The sequence below is a fragment of the Limulus polyphemus genome, unplaced genomic scaffold (genome assembly GCF_000517525.1).
Source record: "Limulus polyphemus unplaced genomic scaffold, Limulus_polyphemus-2.1.2 Scaffold4363, whole genome shotgun sequence".
In the NCBI taxonomy this organism is placed as follows: domain Eukaryota; kingdom Metazoa; phylum Arthropoda; class Merostomata; order Xiphosura; family Limulidae; genus Limulus; species Limulus polyphemus.
In genome coordinates this window covers 29,338-49,403 of record NW_013669973.1, presented here as the reverse complement: position 1 = coordinate 49,403, position 20,066 = coordinate 29,338, and the positions used below count along the sequence as shown (strand labels likewise).

The window sequence follows — 20,066 nt, the reverse complement described above, 5'->3', positions numbered from 1 at the left end:
ATTATTATGCATTCTCCTTTACTTTCATTCAGGTGTTCTTATTATTGTTTTCATTGTTTTGAATTTTGCGCAAAGCTACACGAGAGCTATCTGCACTAGCCGTCCCTAATTTAGCAGTGAAAGACTAGAGGGAAGGCAGCTAGTCACCACCACCCACCGCCAACTCTTGGGCTACTCTTTTACCAACGGATAGTGGGATTGACCGTAACATTATAATGCCCCCACGGTTGAAAGGGCAAGCATGTTTGGTGGGACAGGGATTCGAACACGCAACCCTCAGATTGCAAGTTGAGTGCCCTAACCACCTGGTCATGCAAGGCCATGTTCTTATTAATGACACCATTTACATATAACTTATCCTCTAGAGAATGAATCTTCTCTTCCTTGATATCCTGATGTTTATGGGTTCTGACATATCCATTTCAACTAAACAGTAAAGCTAATTTGTAAAACTCATGTTACCTTGAATTATCTTAGCATTTTGTCTTCCAAAAAGTAACTTTGTTAAATTTACATCAAACCCCAATGAGTTTGACCAAAATGCTTTAAAACTATTTGAAAAATACTAGAACACATAAAATGAAAGCTAATAGGGGGCAGCAGTATTATATATCACAAAATAGTATTTGGGATAGCTTTTAATTACAAGCCCAATAATGTTAACAAAAATTAAAGTTCTATAAGGAAACCTCTAAACACTATCTGAAAACCACATCCTATTACCTGTCAAAGGTAATGGAGACCCTGTGTCTTCTTTCTGGTTCTGAAGAAAAACCTGAGGTGGTGTTACTGGAAGTTTTGGGAGTGACCACAACTCCACTTAAGTGAAAACCTGAAAAGATACACAAAAAGTAATGAAAACACACTTGAAAGATAACAAAATCAACAAATGACATAAGGTTTCTAGTTGTAAAGTGCAAGTATTTAGTGAAAGAAATTTTAAAGTATGAAACTAACCAAGTCAGTTTTATAAAATTCACTAATATGTAAAAACGAGTTATTGATGGACCGCATCTGTCTAGAAAGTTTTTCACAACGTTTCAAACAGTTAGCTCAGATCTGAATCAGGTGAATACCTATGTTAACAGCTTGAAACATAGTTTAAATATGTAAAAATGAGTTATTGATGGACCACATCTGTCTAGAAAGTTTTTCACAACGTTTCAAACAGTTAGCTCAGACCTGAATCAGGTGAATACCTATGTTAACAGTTTGAAACATTGTTTAAAACTTTGTGAACACATGCAGTCTTTCAAATTTAGTCTCAACTGTCTAAGCTTTCTCTAAAGTAAGTATTAATAAGTCTTTAGCATTATATTAGTACTAGGCTTATCCTTTTTTTTCTACAATGTTTCCATATAGACCTAAACTTAACAGTTGAGATGAGACCAAAAGACAAGAAAATTTTGTGGAAATCAACTTTAAAATTTCAATGAAGCACAATCTACAATAATTCTATGGTACAGAATAGAAAATATAACCAAAAGTTACTAGTTTTTATAACCAAAACATATATTGTTATAAATTAGCATAGAATAATTAGAAATAATATGCAAGTAAAACAATAAAAATGCATGTAAACAGCTATGTACAAGTACTCCTTTCTCGAGTGATGTTCACTCTGGACAAGTGACACAATAATATAATGAACATAGTAAATATGTGAGAAGTTTGATAGAAAGCTGCTGTAATAGAACAAATACAAAATAGGCTCACTGTTGGCTGAGGAGTAATTATAACATTGGGATATTTCTCTCTCTGTATATATATAGTTACCAATGTCAGTTGAAAACTAAAGTAAACATGTATGTAAAGGTAACTGTAATCTAGATTACTTTATTGCACTGAAACACCCAGTTTTTCTTTATTTAGCTCATCCTGAGTATAAAAAAGTATCTCGTAATAAACCTACAAATATTTCAAAAGTTGAAATAAGCATTTCTCTTTACTTAGCTAACTCTTAGTATAAGAACATATCATGTTAATAATGCTTGGAGATGGCTTGAATGGGTAATGAAGAAAAAATTTAATATAAATTTAACATAACAGCAAATATACAATTTTTCGACAAGGTTTTGTACATTTGCTGTTATGTTAAACTTATATTAAAGTTTTTCTTCATTACCCATTCAAGCCATCTACAACCATTATTAGTCTCAAAGTGGGTTCCTCGTCATTGAATTTCAACATATCATGTTGTAACCCTAAAGGAATTTAAATAAAACACTTGTACATTTCTTCACATAACTCATCCTGAGTATGACAAATTAACTTCTAATAAACATACAAAAATATAAAAGAAATGTATTTAAACAAGGAGTTTTCTTTACTTGTACTAAACCTATGAAAATTTAACAACAAAACACTTTCTGAGCATTGATACAAGCACATTTTCTTACCTAACTCCCTGCCTCCAGAGTATAAGAAAATATCTTGTAATATAAAAATTTAAAATATTGAAACAAGAAGTTCACTTTCTGGCTCAACCTGCATGTAAAAAAGTATCCTGTAGTAATGCTACAAAAATTTAAAAAGAAAATAGTTCCTGAATATTTAGACAAGCAGTATTCTTTACTTATCTCACCCACAGTATGAGAAAATATCTTGTATGAAACCTAAGAAAAGTTATAAATGAAACAATTTCAAAATGTTGAAACAAGTAGTTTCTTTATTTAAATCACCCTGAGCATAAGAAAATGTTGTTTAAGAAATCTATAAAAACTTGAAAAAATAAATGCTTTATGAGTGTCGAAACAGAGTTTTCTTTACTGAATGTAAGAAAATATCTTGTAATAAAAATATTAAAGAAAAAAACATTTTCTGAGATTTTCCTTTATACAGTTTACCCTGAGTGTTATTTTGTACTAAACCTAAGAAGCTTTAAAAACCAAACACTTTCTAAACATTGAAACAAGTAGTTTTCCCTAGTTAACTCACCCTAAGTATATGAAAATATCCTGTAATGAACCTACAAAAATGTAAAAAGGAAACACTTTCTTAGGGTTCAAACACGCAATTTCTTTAATGTAATCATCCTGTGTATAACAAAATGACTTTTAATAAACCTACAAAAATATATGCTTGAACCAAGCAGTTTTCTTTATTTAGCTTGCAAAGATTTAAAAAGAATACAGCTCCAAAATATTCAAACAAGCAGTATCTTTACTTATCTCATCATAAGTATAAGAAAATATGTTTTAGTGAAACTACAATAAATTTGAAATGAAAGCAGTTTCTGAGAGTTGAAACACGCAGTTTTTATTGAGTTAGTTCTCCCGGTATAAAAGAAATTGTACTGTTATAAATGTACAAAAATGTAAACAAATAAATGATTTTGAATGTTGAAATCCTAAGTATAAGAAATTATCTTGTAGACCTGCAAATATTTTAAAAAAGAAATGCTTTCTAAGTGTTGAAACAAGGTATTTTCTTTACTTGGCTCACTTTGAGTATAAGAAGATTTAAATAGAAACATATTCTATGTGTTGAAACACGTTTATTTTTATAAAGTTCCTTTGAGTATAACAAGTTTTTTTTTTATTTTGTTTTTATTTCACACAAAGCTACAAGATGGTTATCTATCCCTAATTTAGCAGCATAAGACTAGAGGGAAGGTAGCTAGTCATAACCACCCATTGCCAACTGTTGGGCTACTCGTTTACCAACAAATAGTGGGATTGAGCATCATATTATAAAGCCTCCACAGCTCAAAGGGTGAGCAGGTTTGGTGGGACGGGGAAGCGAACCTGTGACCTACAGATTGCGAGTCGATCTCCCTAATCACCTGGCCATGCTGGGCCCCCCGAGTATAACAAATTATCACATAATATACCTATAAAAATTTTAAAAGGAAAAACTTTCAAAGTGTTTAAGCCAGTAGTAAAATTTATAACAACCTAAGCATAAAAAAATATCTTGTAATAGAGCTACAACAATTCGCAAAAGAATTGCTATGAGTGTTGAAACAAGCAGTTATATTTTATTTAGTTTACTCTCAGTATAAGAAAAAATATCTTGCAATAACCTACTAAATTCTAGTGTTAAAACAAAACGTATTCTTTATTTAGCTCACCCTGCGTATAAGAAAATATCTTGTAATCAGCCTACAAGAATTTAGTATTGAAAAATTAGTATTTGTAATTTAGCTCTTTTAGAAAACAAAATCACATTCTGAGGGTTGAAACAAGCCATTTTCTTTATTTAGCTCACCCGGAATATATGAAAATATCTTGTAATAAACGTAGAAAAATATAAAAAGGAAACACTTACTGAGTATTGAAACAAGTAGTTTTCTTTACTTAGCTCACCCTGAGTATAAGAAAATATCTTGTAATATACCTACAAAAATATAAAAAGGAAACACTTACTGAGTATTGAAACAAGTAGTTTTCTTTACTTAGCTCACCCTGAATATAAGAAAATATCTCATATTAAACTACAAAAAATTAAAAGGGAAACACTGAGTGTTGTAAAACATTTTTCTTTTTGCTTAGCTCATGCTGAGTATGAGAAAACATCTGGTATAAACCCTACAAAGATATAAATAGGTAACATTTTATGAGTGTTGAAATGCATTTTTCTTTTAACTTAGCTCCCTCTGAATATAAAAAATTTCTTGTCATAAACCTAAAAGAATTTAAAAAAGAAATATCCTGAGTGCTGAGAGAAGCAGTTGTTTTTATTGAGCTCATTCTTTCTGAGTGTTGAAAGTCAATATTTCTGTTACATGAAAATGAATTTCAGATAGATACCTCTCTACAACACAAACAGCTATTAGCTTGTGCACACTGCCATGTAAGTCCCTGTGTATGTCAGTCTATGATGTAATAATCATTAGACTATAGCCTTCCAACAATAAAAACAACAACACACTTTCCATGCACAGTAATCCCCATAAGCACTAACATTTGAACACAGGCTAATGTTTGATGAATAAACTAGATACAGCAGAAGTGGGGAGAAATGGTGTAAAGTGGTGCAGAGAGGTGCATATCAATATGAAATACATTCTCAGGTAAGGTAAATGTTAACTTTTAAAACTTTATTCTCTGTGCCACAAAGTGCTAGAAAACCACATTTAAGATTATGGAGGGGCTGGTGCAGAGGAAGAAATTACAAAGACAATACCCACGAGGTGAGAAGTAACCTAGTGGGGCAGAAAAACACACCTGTCTCAAGCAGGAAATACTCTTCGCTCAATATTATTGAGGAATTAGTTGTCAGGAGAGGAAGTAGAGCTTAAGAAAGTGCCATGAGGTTCTTGCAGGGTGTTAGTGTAATGCTATGTTGGGCAGAAATGTAAGGTTCAATCAGCTATTATCTCACATGTGGGCAACTGAGCATGAGTGTGTAGTGTGACCAAAGCTATAAGTCAGGCCATTCCATACAGGAGAATGACTTATGTGAGATACCACAATAATCAGGTGCAGAGAGAAGCAATCCAGACCTGTGATCAAGGCAAAAACCCTGGTATCTAAAGCTCCATATCACAGCCAACATGAAAGGAAGGGGTGACAACCAAATTTTTTACCATTATGAATAAACCAGAGAAAGTAAAAGGTATGCAGACCAACCAGGATGTGAGGAAAGTTTCTGAGACCCCATCACTGGGAAAAGTATCCACCACAGAGTAAAAAAAGTGACCATCGGAAAGACCAAAATTAGGTCAAGAGGGATAGATTGATATCTGATCAAAAACTTTACATCTTTGTGGGAATGATAAAAGGACAGGACTGAACCTCAGAGAGGGATAGAGGAATTTTCTCATGGCATTTGAAACAGGCGAGGTGAAGTACAGCAAAAACTCCTAGGAAAGCACCTGAAGAACTCAATAGGCCATAGCAAAGGGAGTCCACTAGTGGACAAAGTGGGAGAGAAGAGCTCCTATAGAAATGGAACCAAGGGATGGCTCCAGAAACCAATCACCTCCAAGACCCATGACAATCAGCCCTCGAAGATGGGGCTATAGATAGCAACAAAAGGACAAGGAACAGATGAGGGGTGACCCTACAAAGCTGTATATATATTGAGAAAGTTTATGGGGACCCTGGTCCCAAGAGCAAAAAAATAAAATGAGCAGAGATGATTACTGAAGAGCTGCATCAAATCAAAATACCAAGAAATACTCCAAAAACACATCCCAAAGAAAAGGTGCAAGACAGAGGTCACAAGAGGAGACTCAGACAGGAAAAAATCAGAAAGTAAGGCAACTTAACAAAATACATCACAAAAAGGAAGAAATCAAGATAACTTGGACAAGAATGGAAGAAAACCAGATATCAAGACCAAAGTGGTAAACAGTTATGTGTAAGTTGCCCAAATAAAGCTGACACAGTCATGACGAAAAGCCTCCTTATGAAGGTGAAGCAACAGAATGAACAAAGAAGTTGTGTAAGAAATTGAGATAAATAGGTGGAGAGAAAGTATAAAGGTAAGAAAAAGAAAAGATCTCTAAAATTAAAGAAAAGATTCAGATGAAGGAGGGTCATGCAACAAAGGAACCCCGAGATTCAGCAAAAAATAAATGAAGAAAGAAAACAAAGGACACATACCTTTGGAACCTAAGCAGAGAAGTATGAAACAGGGACTACCTGCTCCATGTTGGGAGAAGGGAACAAGAAACAACAGCAGTAAAACACAAGATAGGGCAACTAAGTTCAACTGAAGCAAGTGAAACAGGAGGTTGAGAATTCTTGATCCAAGATCAGAATGGAATCAACAATGTAGTGCACAATGGCTTTAACATTACTATCAGTCTACAGTTCTTATTACAGTGTCCGATAACTACTGTGAAAAAGTGTTAAACACCTCAGGAAATGTCAGAAATATGGGAACATGAATACATAATCCACTTAATCCATGAAACTGATACTGTAGTGGTCCATTTTTGTAAAGTATGTAGAATACAAATTATTTTTTTATTTCTTGGATAAAAATGAGCCAGGTATGTCTGACAATGGTCCATAGGTCTAATGACGACCTTAAAGAGTACTAGATGAAACCCTTCTGTTGGAGTAAACAGACACAGACAATGAGAAGTGTCCTAAAAGTAAAAAGCTGATCAAAATCAAATTGAATATCATTCAAATGAAAGTTCTGATATATTTAATATTTACTATCATTGTTTCACTTAAGGAAAGAAAGACTACACAATGAATAGTAACAAAAGACAAAAAAGAATAAGCACAAAAATTATGGTAAGTCTTAAGAAAAAATAAACATGTTCTAAAGACAAGCATTGATGAGAAAAGAAAAGAGTATGTTCAAATGATAGGGCTCACAGAGATTTCTGTGCATGGAGGATGTGTTGCCTATCAATTGGTAGAGGGATATAGTCTAATGACGATAGCATCATAAAATGGCACATGAAATGATGAGAAGTTTGTTCAAGGCTTAGGACATGCAGAAAATTACACTCCAGTGCACACAAGGTAATAGCTTTCTGTGGTGCAGGGGGTACACAGAATTCTTGAACAAGTAATATTCTTTTACTTAGCTCACCCTGAGTATAAGAAAATTTCTAGTAGCAAATTTACAAAAATCTAAAAAGGAGATGTTTTGAGTTTTGAAACAAGCAGTTCTCTTCACTTAGCTCACCCTGAGTATAAAAAGAAAATATAATAGTTCATCGGCCAGGCAGAATTGGTGGTACCAAAAGGGGGGAACAAGGATGGTAAACCAATGCCAGAAATGCATGCTGGAGATTCCAAATGAGTAGCTTTACCTATCTACCCATGTTTGATGTTTCTACCTGTATACGCATAAAGGTTCAAGTGTGTGTGTGTGTATGTTTAGTGTTGTCAGTAATTAGAAACTCTTTACCTGTCTGTATTATTCTAGTGGACTCATTATTATAGAGACAGGCCACAGACAAGAAAGAAGAAAGGGGATTTAAGTGTCTTTGAGTCTGCAATGAGGCAGCAAGGGTCACATCACCAAAGTTAACTATTTTTTACACTAAAAGGCTATCTCAATCATTGACTCTAAAAACTGCTAAAAGAATTTTAGTAATCAGCACACCAGTCTTTATACACTACCAGTTTTGCACCATTTCTGAACATGTACATATCATGTGACTACTCTCCACCAATAGTATTGCACCACCTATATCAGTACAACTAATTACCTCTGCTATTTCCGCTCAATCCTCACTTTCAAGAACAAGCAGGTACTAGAATAAAAACAATGGTTTTAGTGGGGGAAGCATGTGGGAGGAGGTAAGTACCTATTGGAAATAGATTTTCTGTGTAAGAAAATGTTAACTTCCAAAATGGACCTACCTCTACTCATACAAAAGGCTAGAATTCTACATTGCAAAGATGGAGGGCTGGTGGAGGTGCACAAAGAACAAAGTGACTGCCAAGAATGAACGAGTATGCTCGGAGATGAAAATGAAACATACCTGTTGGGTACCGCACTACTTTTGGAACAGATATGCTCTTCGTCCAGGAATTAGGAATGTAACATAAAATGGGTGGAAAAGGTAATGCTTGCACAATTGTAAGACCATTAAGAAGGTGCAAGCTGTATCAGCATATAGCGAGATACAAAATGTAATACTAACAGATGGCTAAAGCAGGTGGAATATGTTATCTATACCCAACAACCCAACCATAAGTAAACAGTGTTGTATGTCAAGCAATCATAAATAACTAATTACTAAGAAGAAGTGAGTAAATGGTTGTAACTGGGCAAACTCCCAAAACCACTGTGGGAGCAAGAAGTACAACAAACCTAACCCGACATTACAGGGCCTTGACTCAACCGTAAGAACAGGGAAAGCTGTAACCAGTACAACAAGCAAAATCATACCTCACTCAACCATAAATGCAGGGTAGAGACATCCTGTATCCAGAATTATGAGGAGGACAAGCAGCATTCACCTAACCATAGAGAGCGTGGATGTCCCGTTGCTGGTATTATGAAGGAGACAAAGTTTCTCAAACCCAACCACAGAAGCAGGAAAAAAACCCTTCTGCAAATGGAATGAACAAGAAGAGATTGTTTGTTTGTTTGTTTTTTAATTTCGCTCAAAGCTACACGAGGGCTCTCTGCACTAGCCGTCCCTAATTTAGCAGTGTAAGACTAGAAGACTACTCTTTTACCAATGAATAGTGGGATTGACCATTACATTACATTATAACACCCCACGGTTGAAAGAGTGAGCATGTTTGGTGGGACGGGAATTTGAACCCGCAGATTGCGAGTTGGGCTCCCTAACCACCTAGCCATGCCGGGCCGGAACAAGAAGAGAGGCATCTACTGCACATAGCCATAGGAACAGGGTGTTGCATCCTGAACCCGGTATTACAAGGACGATCCCATGTAGGCTGGCCCCAAATAAAATTTGATCATTGGTTTTACTGAATGCAGTCCACCCAGGCAGAAAACATCCAGGGGAAGTGCCAATAGGGAACCAGCTTCATCCTCTTCTTCTTAGTGGATAAATGAGCATAAGTACAGTAACACTCAGGAGGAAGCCTCCATGGTTCACCACCCTAGCAAATAAAAACTGAGAGTGGTAAGGACTTCCATGCTCCACTCAAAGTAAATGGGAGTAAAAAGGTGGTGGAGAGTCCAAATGAATGTCACACAGGAGGCAGGACAATGAGTGACTACATTTCCCTATTTTGAAAAGCAGACCGAACCTGATTAAGGAATCAAATGCTCAGCAGAGAAAGGCAGAAATCCCCTTCTGTTTTACTCATGAAGTCACTGAGTGATGGTCCACTAAAGATATGATTATAATACATAGATATACATATACACTATTAGGAAAGCACCCAGTGGCTTTATAGAAACACCCCACCTCAACTGTGATAATTATATAGTTACTGCATTTAGTGCAGGTTTTAGACAAAGCATACCTGACCATGTAACACCTGCCACTATGTGGGGTCCATAAAGGAGCTTAGGGAAGGGTGAAGCTGAAAAGAAAGCATAAAAGAAATGAGCAGACTTATCCAAGTTAACGGCAAATGGATGTATGCAGAACTGCCACAGAAGAAAGATGATATTCACCAGAGGAAGAAACAGATAATGAGCAACAAAGGTATTGGGAGTTATCCACATACCAGCCTTGACAATTTCTTCCAAAGGAAGGTAATGGCAAGCAGCTAAAGACATGATAATTTCACAAATTTGATGTGAAGAGAAATTGTGAAGTTGGTGACTTTCCATGGACAAGTCCAAATATGCCATCCTGATGAGTTGACGTACCCAACCAGTGAGTTACTGGAGACAGATCATGGGAAACACGAGTTCCAAGGAATAAACAGTAGGGAACATGAACCCCAAAAGGAGGCAGTATGAGCCACAAAACACCTCAATGATCGAACCAGACAGAGAAGCCTATTTGGATAAGAACTGGTTGGAAATCGAAGGTAAAGATATGGGATGAGAAAGACAAACCACCTTCCCGGGCTACATAAATCTCATAAATATAGCAAGTGGTTCAAAGGAAGAAAGAGAAAGATCCCAATTAAGATCCCAATCTGATACAACAAAGGGATGTGGAGGACAACCAATACAAAAGGAACAGAAAAAAAGGGAAATGACAGGGGAGAAGAAAATGTTATGGAACTGGGAAGAACCGATGATGTTTGATTGGGCTGCCCAATAACTAGACACAGTTGAAATGGACAAGCCCTGGTCAAATAATCAGGAGAAGAACTGGGAAAGCTGAGGAACAGAAGGAAAGGAGGGATGGAAACCATGGTGTAGAGACCAATGTCGGAAGGTAGACCAATGCTATTGGTAAATGATCAATGATGATGGTTCAGGAAAGAAAAGATGTTACACGAGGAGTCAGTCCCTTGCTGAGACAAGGAACTGGATAAAAGCCAAGCATGAAGATGGAGTTTGGTGGTGTTTGTTTATTTGTTTTTGAATTTCGTGCAAAACTACACGAGGGCTATCTGTGCTAGTAGTCCTTAATTTAGTAGTGTAAGACTAGAGGGAAGGCAGCTAGTCAACACCACCCACTGCCAACTCTTGGGCTACTCTTTTACCAACAATTAGTGGGATTGACCATCACATAATAAGATCCCCATGGCTGAAAGGGCGAGCATGTTTGGTGGTATGGGGATTCGAACCTGCGACCCTCAGATTGCGAGGTGAATGCCCTAACCACCTGGCCATGCCAGGTCATGTCAGTATGAACTACATCTGATCAAGGTTGACAGAGGAGAACCTGAGACAAAGGTAAGGTAGGGGACATTGCACAAGTAATGGCCAAAGCAGAGCGAACCAAGGCTGTACAGGCCAATATGGAGCGACCAGCAAAATGAGACAATAAGTGGTCTGAATGAGGGATAGAAGTTTGGATAGGTAAGCATAGATGAGAGGATCCATCCAATCTTTACTGAATGATTTACACCCAAAGCTGAGGGGTGTGAAATGGGAGGCCAAAAGGAAGGAAGTTTGGTATTCCAGTATGTGGCAAAGGCATTGATAAGCAATGTCCCAGTTGAGAACACACCTACCAAAAAACATGTGAATGAAGGGCCCACTACCTGGGGAGAAGATAAACAATCTGCAACCAGATTCATGGCTCCAGGAACATGGCAAATTAACACTGCTATGTTGTGATCATGAGCTAAGAAAAGAAGATTCAGAGTCTGAAAACACAGAGATCTGGATTTTGTTCCACCTTGCTTGGTGATATAATTGATGACCATGGAATTGTCAGAGTGGACCATAACCACCCACCCCTGCATGAGTTGAAGGAAATGAACCAAAGCCCAATGGACTGCCAAAAGCTCGGGTATATTGATGTGAAGTGCAGACTCCTCTACAGGCCACAGACTGGAAAGCTCTTGAGAGTTGAAGAAAGCTCCCACCCCACAAAAGATGCATCCATGAACAGACATAACTCTGGACGAGGTGGAGGAATGAAAACCCCCCACTATGGTCTGATCCCTGTCGAGCCACCAAACTAGGTCTGCCCTCATCACAGAAGGAAGGGTAACAGGATGGTTCAAGGGATGCAGGGAGAAGTTCCACTGACCGAGAAGGGTCCACTGAAGTGAATACATATGAGCTCAACCCATAGGAATGAGACCTTCCAAGGAAGCCCACATCCTCAAAAGAGATAAAACCTCTGGAGTCGTAAGAGAAAGAGATGTAAGGGCCTTTGTGACTGCCCATTCTATATCCCTGAGACAAAAAGAAGGCTTGGCATGACTGAAATGTGAATTGAAGAAAACCCCCAAATGAATCAGGTATTGAGTGGGGGTATGAAAAGCCTTCTCCAACTTGATAAGAAAATCAACCCGTGCTGCTTCCCGTACAAGCACATGTGTGATTCACTGATTGTGAATGGAAATAGGTGAGCAGGAGCCAGTCATCCACATAAAGACCCAACTGATAAGCCAAGGCATATTGATCCAACAAACAAGGGGGAACGGTGCATGCCTATACCCAACTGTAATTGATCAGAAAATTTCTGAGAAAGAACACTAATGTCGGGAGAAGGAGGAAAACATAATAATAAGAAAGTGGACTTTCACTCAATAAGGCAGAGGAAGAATCATAGGCTACAGAGGAAACACCTAAAACATGGAATACCTGAATGGCAAGTTGTAAGAAGAGAGTGGGATTTGAAATGTCCTGAATGGGTGTAGACTGTAAAAGAACAAAAAAAGAAGTTGCAAGAAAAACAGAGTCCAAATTTTCTTCCTTGTGGTGGTAGGTCTCCTCAGAAACATGTTCAGCTGGACAAGGAGGGGAAATCGCCGGCCGAACGTAAAATTTTAACTCCCCGTGAACCAAGGCTTGAGCTTCCTCAGCAGATAAAGTGGATCCCATGTACTGCAAAGTCATGCCATGTGCTTTATCATCTGTGGTGGGAATATCATTGTCCACCGCATTAAATCTCAAATTCACATTAAAAACATAGAATTAGGAAATGAGAATTTAATTGAAACAATTGGAAACAAACACAAAAGTTAAAAAAATTGTGAGATTAAACTTTGACTTAAAAGGTAACAAAGCACAATCAAAGACTGTAGTCCCACTTGGAAAAATTAAACACATGTCTAAACTGTGTCATGCCAATTGAAAAAGTGATGATTAAGCAGGAATAGCAGAGGGAGCTAGTTGTGCTGTTTTAGATAGTGCAAAAGTAGTCACATGTGTACATGTTCAGAAATGACAACTGGTGGAGTATAAAGATAAAGACTGATTACTAAAGTTCTTCTAGCAATGCTTAGTGAGCAGTCAATGATCAAGATAGCCTTTTGTGTGAGAGGAGGTAAGTCTGTTTCGAAACTAACAAAGCTCCAGACAAGGGCTGGCGTAAGACCCACACCCTCTTGTAGCTGGCCCTGCTCCAGATCCCTGTTGAAGAGAATCTGAATTCTCCTTTTATTATTATTTATTATAAACATACACAATACCAGTAGATCCATTAACACTGAAGTCCTTAGTGATTTAAAAGGATTATGACAATAGGTTAGATAACTTAAATACCGGAAGTGCAAATAATAAGGGTGACATTTTTAGCCATTTCAAGCCTGTGATTGAGTGAATAGAGTCAACCATAGAATCAGTGGAAACTGACTACGAACCAACTTTGCTGCCAAAACTAGCCTAAGGACCAAAAACTGACATGCATTCACTATGTGACAACTAGTAACCTGACAAAGCCTATGGAGATTAAGTCATAGCATACACTCTTAAAGCTGCAAGAATACGAGACTCTGCTCCAATTCTGCAATAAAGATTGATCACTGAGGGGATTTCTAATATATGATATGAGCAGAAATATAGCAACAACTTCATGCATAAGAAGTCTTTGGAGAAACTGAAAGCCTCAAAAGTGCCTGTGCAGAACTTCTGGCCCTAATCCCAAACTCCAATGCATGAGTTAACTGTTTATTCTGCCAAGTGTATGTTTTGTGACAAATGCAGCAAATATGTAAAAGGAATTCACACCCATGAGAAACTACTCTAACATGTGGACTTGCATGCATATAACACTCTTCAAGATGCAGTAGCAAGAATAGGAACAAATGTGTGGACTGAGGAAGAGATGAAGATGGTTAAATGATTTTGGCCATATGATATAGTAGTTGCTGAAGTGCACTACCATAAATCATATTATATTAATTACACAACCAACAGCCAAAGGTTGCACTGAGGAAGAAGGAGATGCAAAGTCATATGCAGTGTCACAGTCATCAGACTACAGTATGTTTGACCACATCAGGACAGACCTCATTGGAAGACCACATGTTGCAAACATGACAGACCTTACTGAAAAACTTGTCTTACATGTATCCTCTAGGTGTAACTGAAATCAAACCAGACACAAAAAGTACATAATCATAAGCTGGTTGGCAAGTTTGGTGCAAGTCTCCATCTATTCTCCAGTGAAAAGAGCAAGCTTCTGACAATCTTTCTAAAACAGACCTAGCCCAAGACTGTATGAGAATGAAGGAGAAGATACATATGTATACTAGAAATGATGATAAAATGGAGAAATTGCTTTCCATAGCAGCATTACATCTACAGAATGAAATAAAGGAAGCACACAATGAGCAGTCTTGGCCACTTTGTCCCAGTGAACTAGATGACAAATATGTATACATCTCCAGAGAATTTCTAACAATTCTGCTGACTGGCAATACAAAAGCTTTTAATCAAACAACTGGTGTACAGAAGTTAGTGTGATTATTTTCCCAAGACCTCATCTATGATGCAACAGTGAAACAAGTAGACAAAGCATATTTTATTACCCTGGCCAAAAAAGAGGTTCACTGGAAATGTTGAGATCATAAAAATCCTGAACCATCTAGGACATGAGATTTCAAATTAAGAACTGGATGAAATAGACACCACATTATGTCTTCAAAAATTGCAAGTGCAGGAAGATGATGTTGTAGTGATGCAATACAAATGACAAATAAGTACTCTGTAGTTCTAGCTGTGTTAGCATATGACAACACAGACAAAGAAAGAAACCATTAGTGAATCTGGTACAACTCAAATGAAATTAAACTTCTTCAATAGTCTGTGGGTAAACAGAAGTACTAAATCCTCCAAGAAGAAAACCATCCTCAAAGCAGATCGTTATTTATTCAGTAGAATGCTACTGATAGGCAGTGGTAGAAAACTTAACGTGGAAAGGGTACTACAAAACCCACTGAGACCCTAGTCAACAAATTATGACAGAACTTTAAAGAAAACATAGAGGCACAGGAGAGGCATCTTGAGAAGCAGGTGTCATCACAGAAGCATGTGACACTTGCCACATGACCTTTTTACAATCCTCCAGGAGAATACATGTAGATTGCACACTGGTTATACTCATACCTGACACGTAAATGAACTCCATGGTTCACAAAGAAATCAAGACATGGGAAGATAATCTTTACCAACATGCTCTGAGAGCCAATTACCAAAGCACTATATTGAGATGTAGTCTAGTAGCAACTCCAGATGTGCCATCCTGGACAGTAGGAGAGGATGGTAAGATTGGTATCAAATGGATGACTAGCTCTCCTACTCCTCAAGTCATCTTGGAATTCTTATCCTACAAAAGACCTTGTACCTATCAACTCCCCAGATGTGCCATCCTGGACAGTAGGAGAGGATGGCAAGATTGGTATCAAATGGATGACTAGCTCTCCTACTCCTCAAGTCATCTTGGAATTCTTATCCTACAAAAGACCTTGTACTTATCAACTCCCCAGATGTCAGTGCTTGTCTAATGGACTAAAGTGCACAGAGGAGTGCAGGCTTTAAGACTGCACCAACATGATGGATGCCAAAGAAAATGATTCAATGCAGAATATACTTGATGACAAAGATAGTGAAGATATATTTGACTAAAAAATTGACCCTGTAAACACAAAATGGTTGGTCCTAAAATGCATGGATTCACATTCTTTGTTTGTTGATCATGTAGTTCATTTGTTAAAACTATGTATATCAATCAGTAACTGTTTGTAATCATGCATTTATCTTGTTTACACGCAGTTTTATTTACCCAACAAATGTCGGATTATGATTCTTAACTTGAAAAATATCAGGATTGTAGAATGAAGCTGTCACTTGCATAATTATATAATAAGTGTGTTATTCAATCACCCAAGAAATTAAGAGTATTTCATACTGCACAAGCATCAATGTTTAAAGGTTCAAAATATAAAAAAATAATGCTATTCCATCACTGCAATAGTTTGATTACTGAGCAAGTGAGTACAGTGATGTATAGTTAATAATTATTTGATGCATAATGCATGAGGTAGCTTGATCAAGTTTGAGTTATCAATCCCACACATCCACCACAAAAAGTTAAAAGAGAAACACTTTCTGAGTATTAAAACAAGCACGTTTTTTTACTTAGCTCACCCTGAGTATAGGAAAATATATTTTAAAAAACCTAAAGACATTTAAAAAAGAAACTCTTTCTGAGTGTTGAAATAAACAGATTTCTTTCCTTAGCTTACTCTGATAATAACAAAGCATCTTATAATAACCTTCAAAAACTTAAAACGATGAAACTTTCTTCTCTGCTCCACTAAGAGCTATTATTTTTTTTCACATAACTACCATGGAATTTCGTGCACATGCCACAAACCTTGATCAAATTATACCACCCAACACATGTCTATGTGTATTGTGACAGCCTATAACGCAATCGCCATAATGTTTTAGCCTTCACCAAAAAGGGTAACATGCTCCATTCACAGTAATCCCTCTGTGTACTAGAACATGATCATAGAATCATTCTTGATGAGGCTAAGGAAATGCACCAGAAATGAGGTGGGAAGGTGGTGAAGAGAGGTAAATGTCTACCTAAAATACATTTTCTGTACCTGAAAATGTAAATTTCAGAAATGCTACTGACCTCTTTATCTCTCTAGTGGAGGGGCTAGTGTTGAACAATGAGTTCATTTCAGAAATAGAGATAGAAAAACCCATGAGGTTTGACTTCCACAAGACCAGTGTGCTTGCTTAGTAAAGAAAAACTCAATAGGAGACAGTATCCTTTGTCCAATATTTGTTTATGAATGTGTATGAAAAAAAAATAATATACATTCAGTGGTGTCATTAAGTATGTGAGGGACATGGTTATCAAACTAGATCAACAAAGAAGCTGCAAAAGAAAATCAACAGGCAAAACTCACACACTAGAGTCTCTGTATAGACTGGAGAATGGTAAAACAAAGGGAGGCAAAAATCAGAGGCACATGAAACTGTCAAGTGGTGTAAGTAATGGAATACGAATGTGTTAGAATTCCATATACTAGCCTTCAACATCACTATCAAAGGTTGACATTGAAAGGAGACGAGAGATTATGATATACCTAATCTGATGGGAGTTGACCTTAAAAAGTAATCAGTCAGACTCACCCAAAAAGAAATATGTTAGAAGAACGAGCTGATGAACCCAAATGGTTAAAGTGGAAGGAAATAAGTCTCTAGAGGTAAGTCATGTAAAAAACAGGTAATGGTGGTGTCCACAAAAAGTGGTTGCCTGAGTGTGATAGTAATGGATAGTCTTAACAGAACCTAAAAGACAATAAGGACTGAAATGATTGTATAATGAGGAAATACAAGGGAGAGAGATAAGAGAAAAAAAACAACTGGTCATCCTCCTGAAAAGTCCAAGTCTTTGGAAGAAAGGTGTTGTCAGGGAACAAATCAACAGGTCCTGATGATACAGAGAATGGAAGGAGATGAAGGTGTGAATGTCTAAATGAAGATGACAGCAAGTAAGTAGAGGGAAAAATAGCCAAAATAGAATAGTGCCAGACAAAAAGCAAGAGGTGTGGACAAAACAACTCAGAAACCAGCAATCATTGAAATGGGTGGGTCTATGACAAAAACCAGGTAAAGCATAGGTCCCAAAAGAAACAACCACAGAAACATCAAAATGGATCATCATAAGATACAACCAAAGACTCTGGCAAGTCCAAAAAGTTGCAGACAACTCCAGAATATTGATAAGCAGAGATTGCTCCACTAGAGACCATACCATGGATATTGTGGAGGCATTGAGAACTGCCTCCCCATCTGGAAAGAAAGAAGTCACAGTAAAGATAAAAATTGGGTAGAGGAAGAATATGGTGAAATACCACAGGTCATGTTGGAGCAACTGATCCCTCACAACAGATATGAGGAAATGATTAATGTAATGGCAGAAGTGCAAATAATAGATCACAGAACATGTGCTATAGATCTTCCAAAGCCCATTGAAAATGCATGTGTAGAGAGAAGCCAGAGACTTCAAAAGCAAGAGAATCTCTCACTCATGAGAGTGAAGATCCTTCAATACCAAGATCTCCATGGCATTACGATGCTAGGGAGATGGTTGAGCCCACCCTGTAGAAGATTCAAGAAAACTCCCAGGAAGATGTCGAAAATGCAGAGGAATTAGGAAAAAGGACAGGTTATAGGATGAAGAGAAAGAGGATGTGGAAGATGAAAAGTAGGAACAAACCTGAAGAAAGAACTTGCACAACCCAATGTTAATCACTGTAGCAAGACTATGGGTGTGCAAGAGGGAATAGGCAGGCACCAAAGGTTCCAGGGTCAAATGTCCTGATGGCCTGCCCAGTGGAAGAGGGAATGGTAAGTACAAGTGATAAGACAAAAAAACAGTACTCTCAAGGTTGGGTAACCAATAAAGGTATCCATGGTCTAGTTAGTCCTTAAGCTAGGAAGATTGCTGGAGAGTGGCCCCAGCCTGAGAAGCCAAAAACTTGAGATAAACTCTCCAAACATTTGTGCAATGAGAATAGGGGCAAGACTTGGGTCAAGGAGAGAGGGGGAAATGAAGTACACACCTGAAAGAAAAGCATCCAGACCAAGGAGATCTGAAGAACAGAGAATCAAAGAGAGTAGAAGACGAAACAGAAGCCAAAAGGGGCAAACAAATATGAATAGGTAGCCCCATTAAAACAAAAGGGGTCACAATGAAGAGCCATAGTGTGAATAGTAAAAACAAGATGAGCAAATTGTAGGATAGAAAGAGTAAAAAAAGAGAAAGAAAAGCTCCCCAAGAAATAGAAGGAACATAAGAGACTGAGATTAAAAAAATATTAAATATTCACAACTTTACGCCACACAAAATGAGTCACGAGGACAAGGAAGACTATGACCCATGTGAAGGTAGGACAGAAGGAAGCTCATAAAGTAAAAGAACTCAAGAGTCATTATGATATGCAACACAAGCAAATGAGAAAGAAAGATGCATATCTGAGTTATGAGCAGAGTAAACAGAAAAGGATGAAGCAACTAAAGTGTGTGTTCTTTATCAGAGAGAGAAGAGCCAGAAAGAAAGGCCAGAAGTGGAACAGCTAGCCAAAACTGTCTATAGGCAAAGAAACGAAACAGCTAAGAACCTGAACCAGAGAAGAACCAACCACCTGATGCATAAAACTGGAAACATCGTTAGTTAACTTGTTGACACACCATAATTCAACACATCTCAATAAGGTTGTGGAAAGCCCATGCCTCGCTACAAAGTGAAATCTGAGCCCTGTCACATGTAGACGTGTGCTCTATTAAATGAACTAATGAGATAAGTAAGTGTATTTGGGGTCCATTAACAGTATGTATATATATATAGTTGGCATACATTGTTGTGGTGACTAGAGAAAACAAAGCTGTAATCAGGTGGATGGAATGAAAGTGCAAGAAGAACAAAAACAATGTAGCACTGAAGAAAGGCAGGCAGTTGATTAATGCGACTAAAAACTCAAAAAGCACAAAAAAGACATCTGGACACAGGCATTGCTGAAGAAAGAATGGTTATATTAGGTCATCAAGAAATTAATGTTTTATTAAATGAAATAGTGTCCATTCTTATCAATGATGCTTTTCCATCTTACAATTAGGTTGTTAAGGCTCTGATTAAAGAAATCACTTGGCTTTGAAGCAAAAAAAAAAAAACATGTCGATATCCTCTTTAACACCTTCCACATTTGCATTTGTTTCCTATTAAGATGGTATTGCAGCAAACGAAAAAGATGGTAATCTGATGGTGCCACATCTGGATAATATGGTGGTTGGGGGGGGGGGAGAGTCCCAACCCAACTCCATAATCTTGTGTT

General features: G+C 37.3%; 1 protein-coding gene across 1 annotated transcript in view; it reads right to left on the bottom strand.

The window, feature by feature from the left end:
• The window catches only part of LOC106471038 (zinc finger SWIM domain-containing protein 5-like), a gene marked incomplete at its 5' end in the record, with an annotated part of 83,289 nt that overhangs the window by 35,185 nt on the left and 28,038 nt on the right, over positions 1 to 20,066 (bottom strand). Inside the window, 3 exons of the mRNA XM_022399664.1 lie at positions 724 to 832; positions 4,270 to 4,292; positions 14,275 to 14,423. Coding sequence (XP_022255372.1) covers positions 724 to 832; positions 4,270 to 4,292; positions 14,275 to 14,423 — 281 coding nt within the window. The remainder of the gene's footprint in view (positions 1 to 723; positions 833 to 4,269; positions 4,293 to 14,274; positions 14,424 to 20,066) is intronic.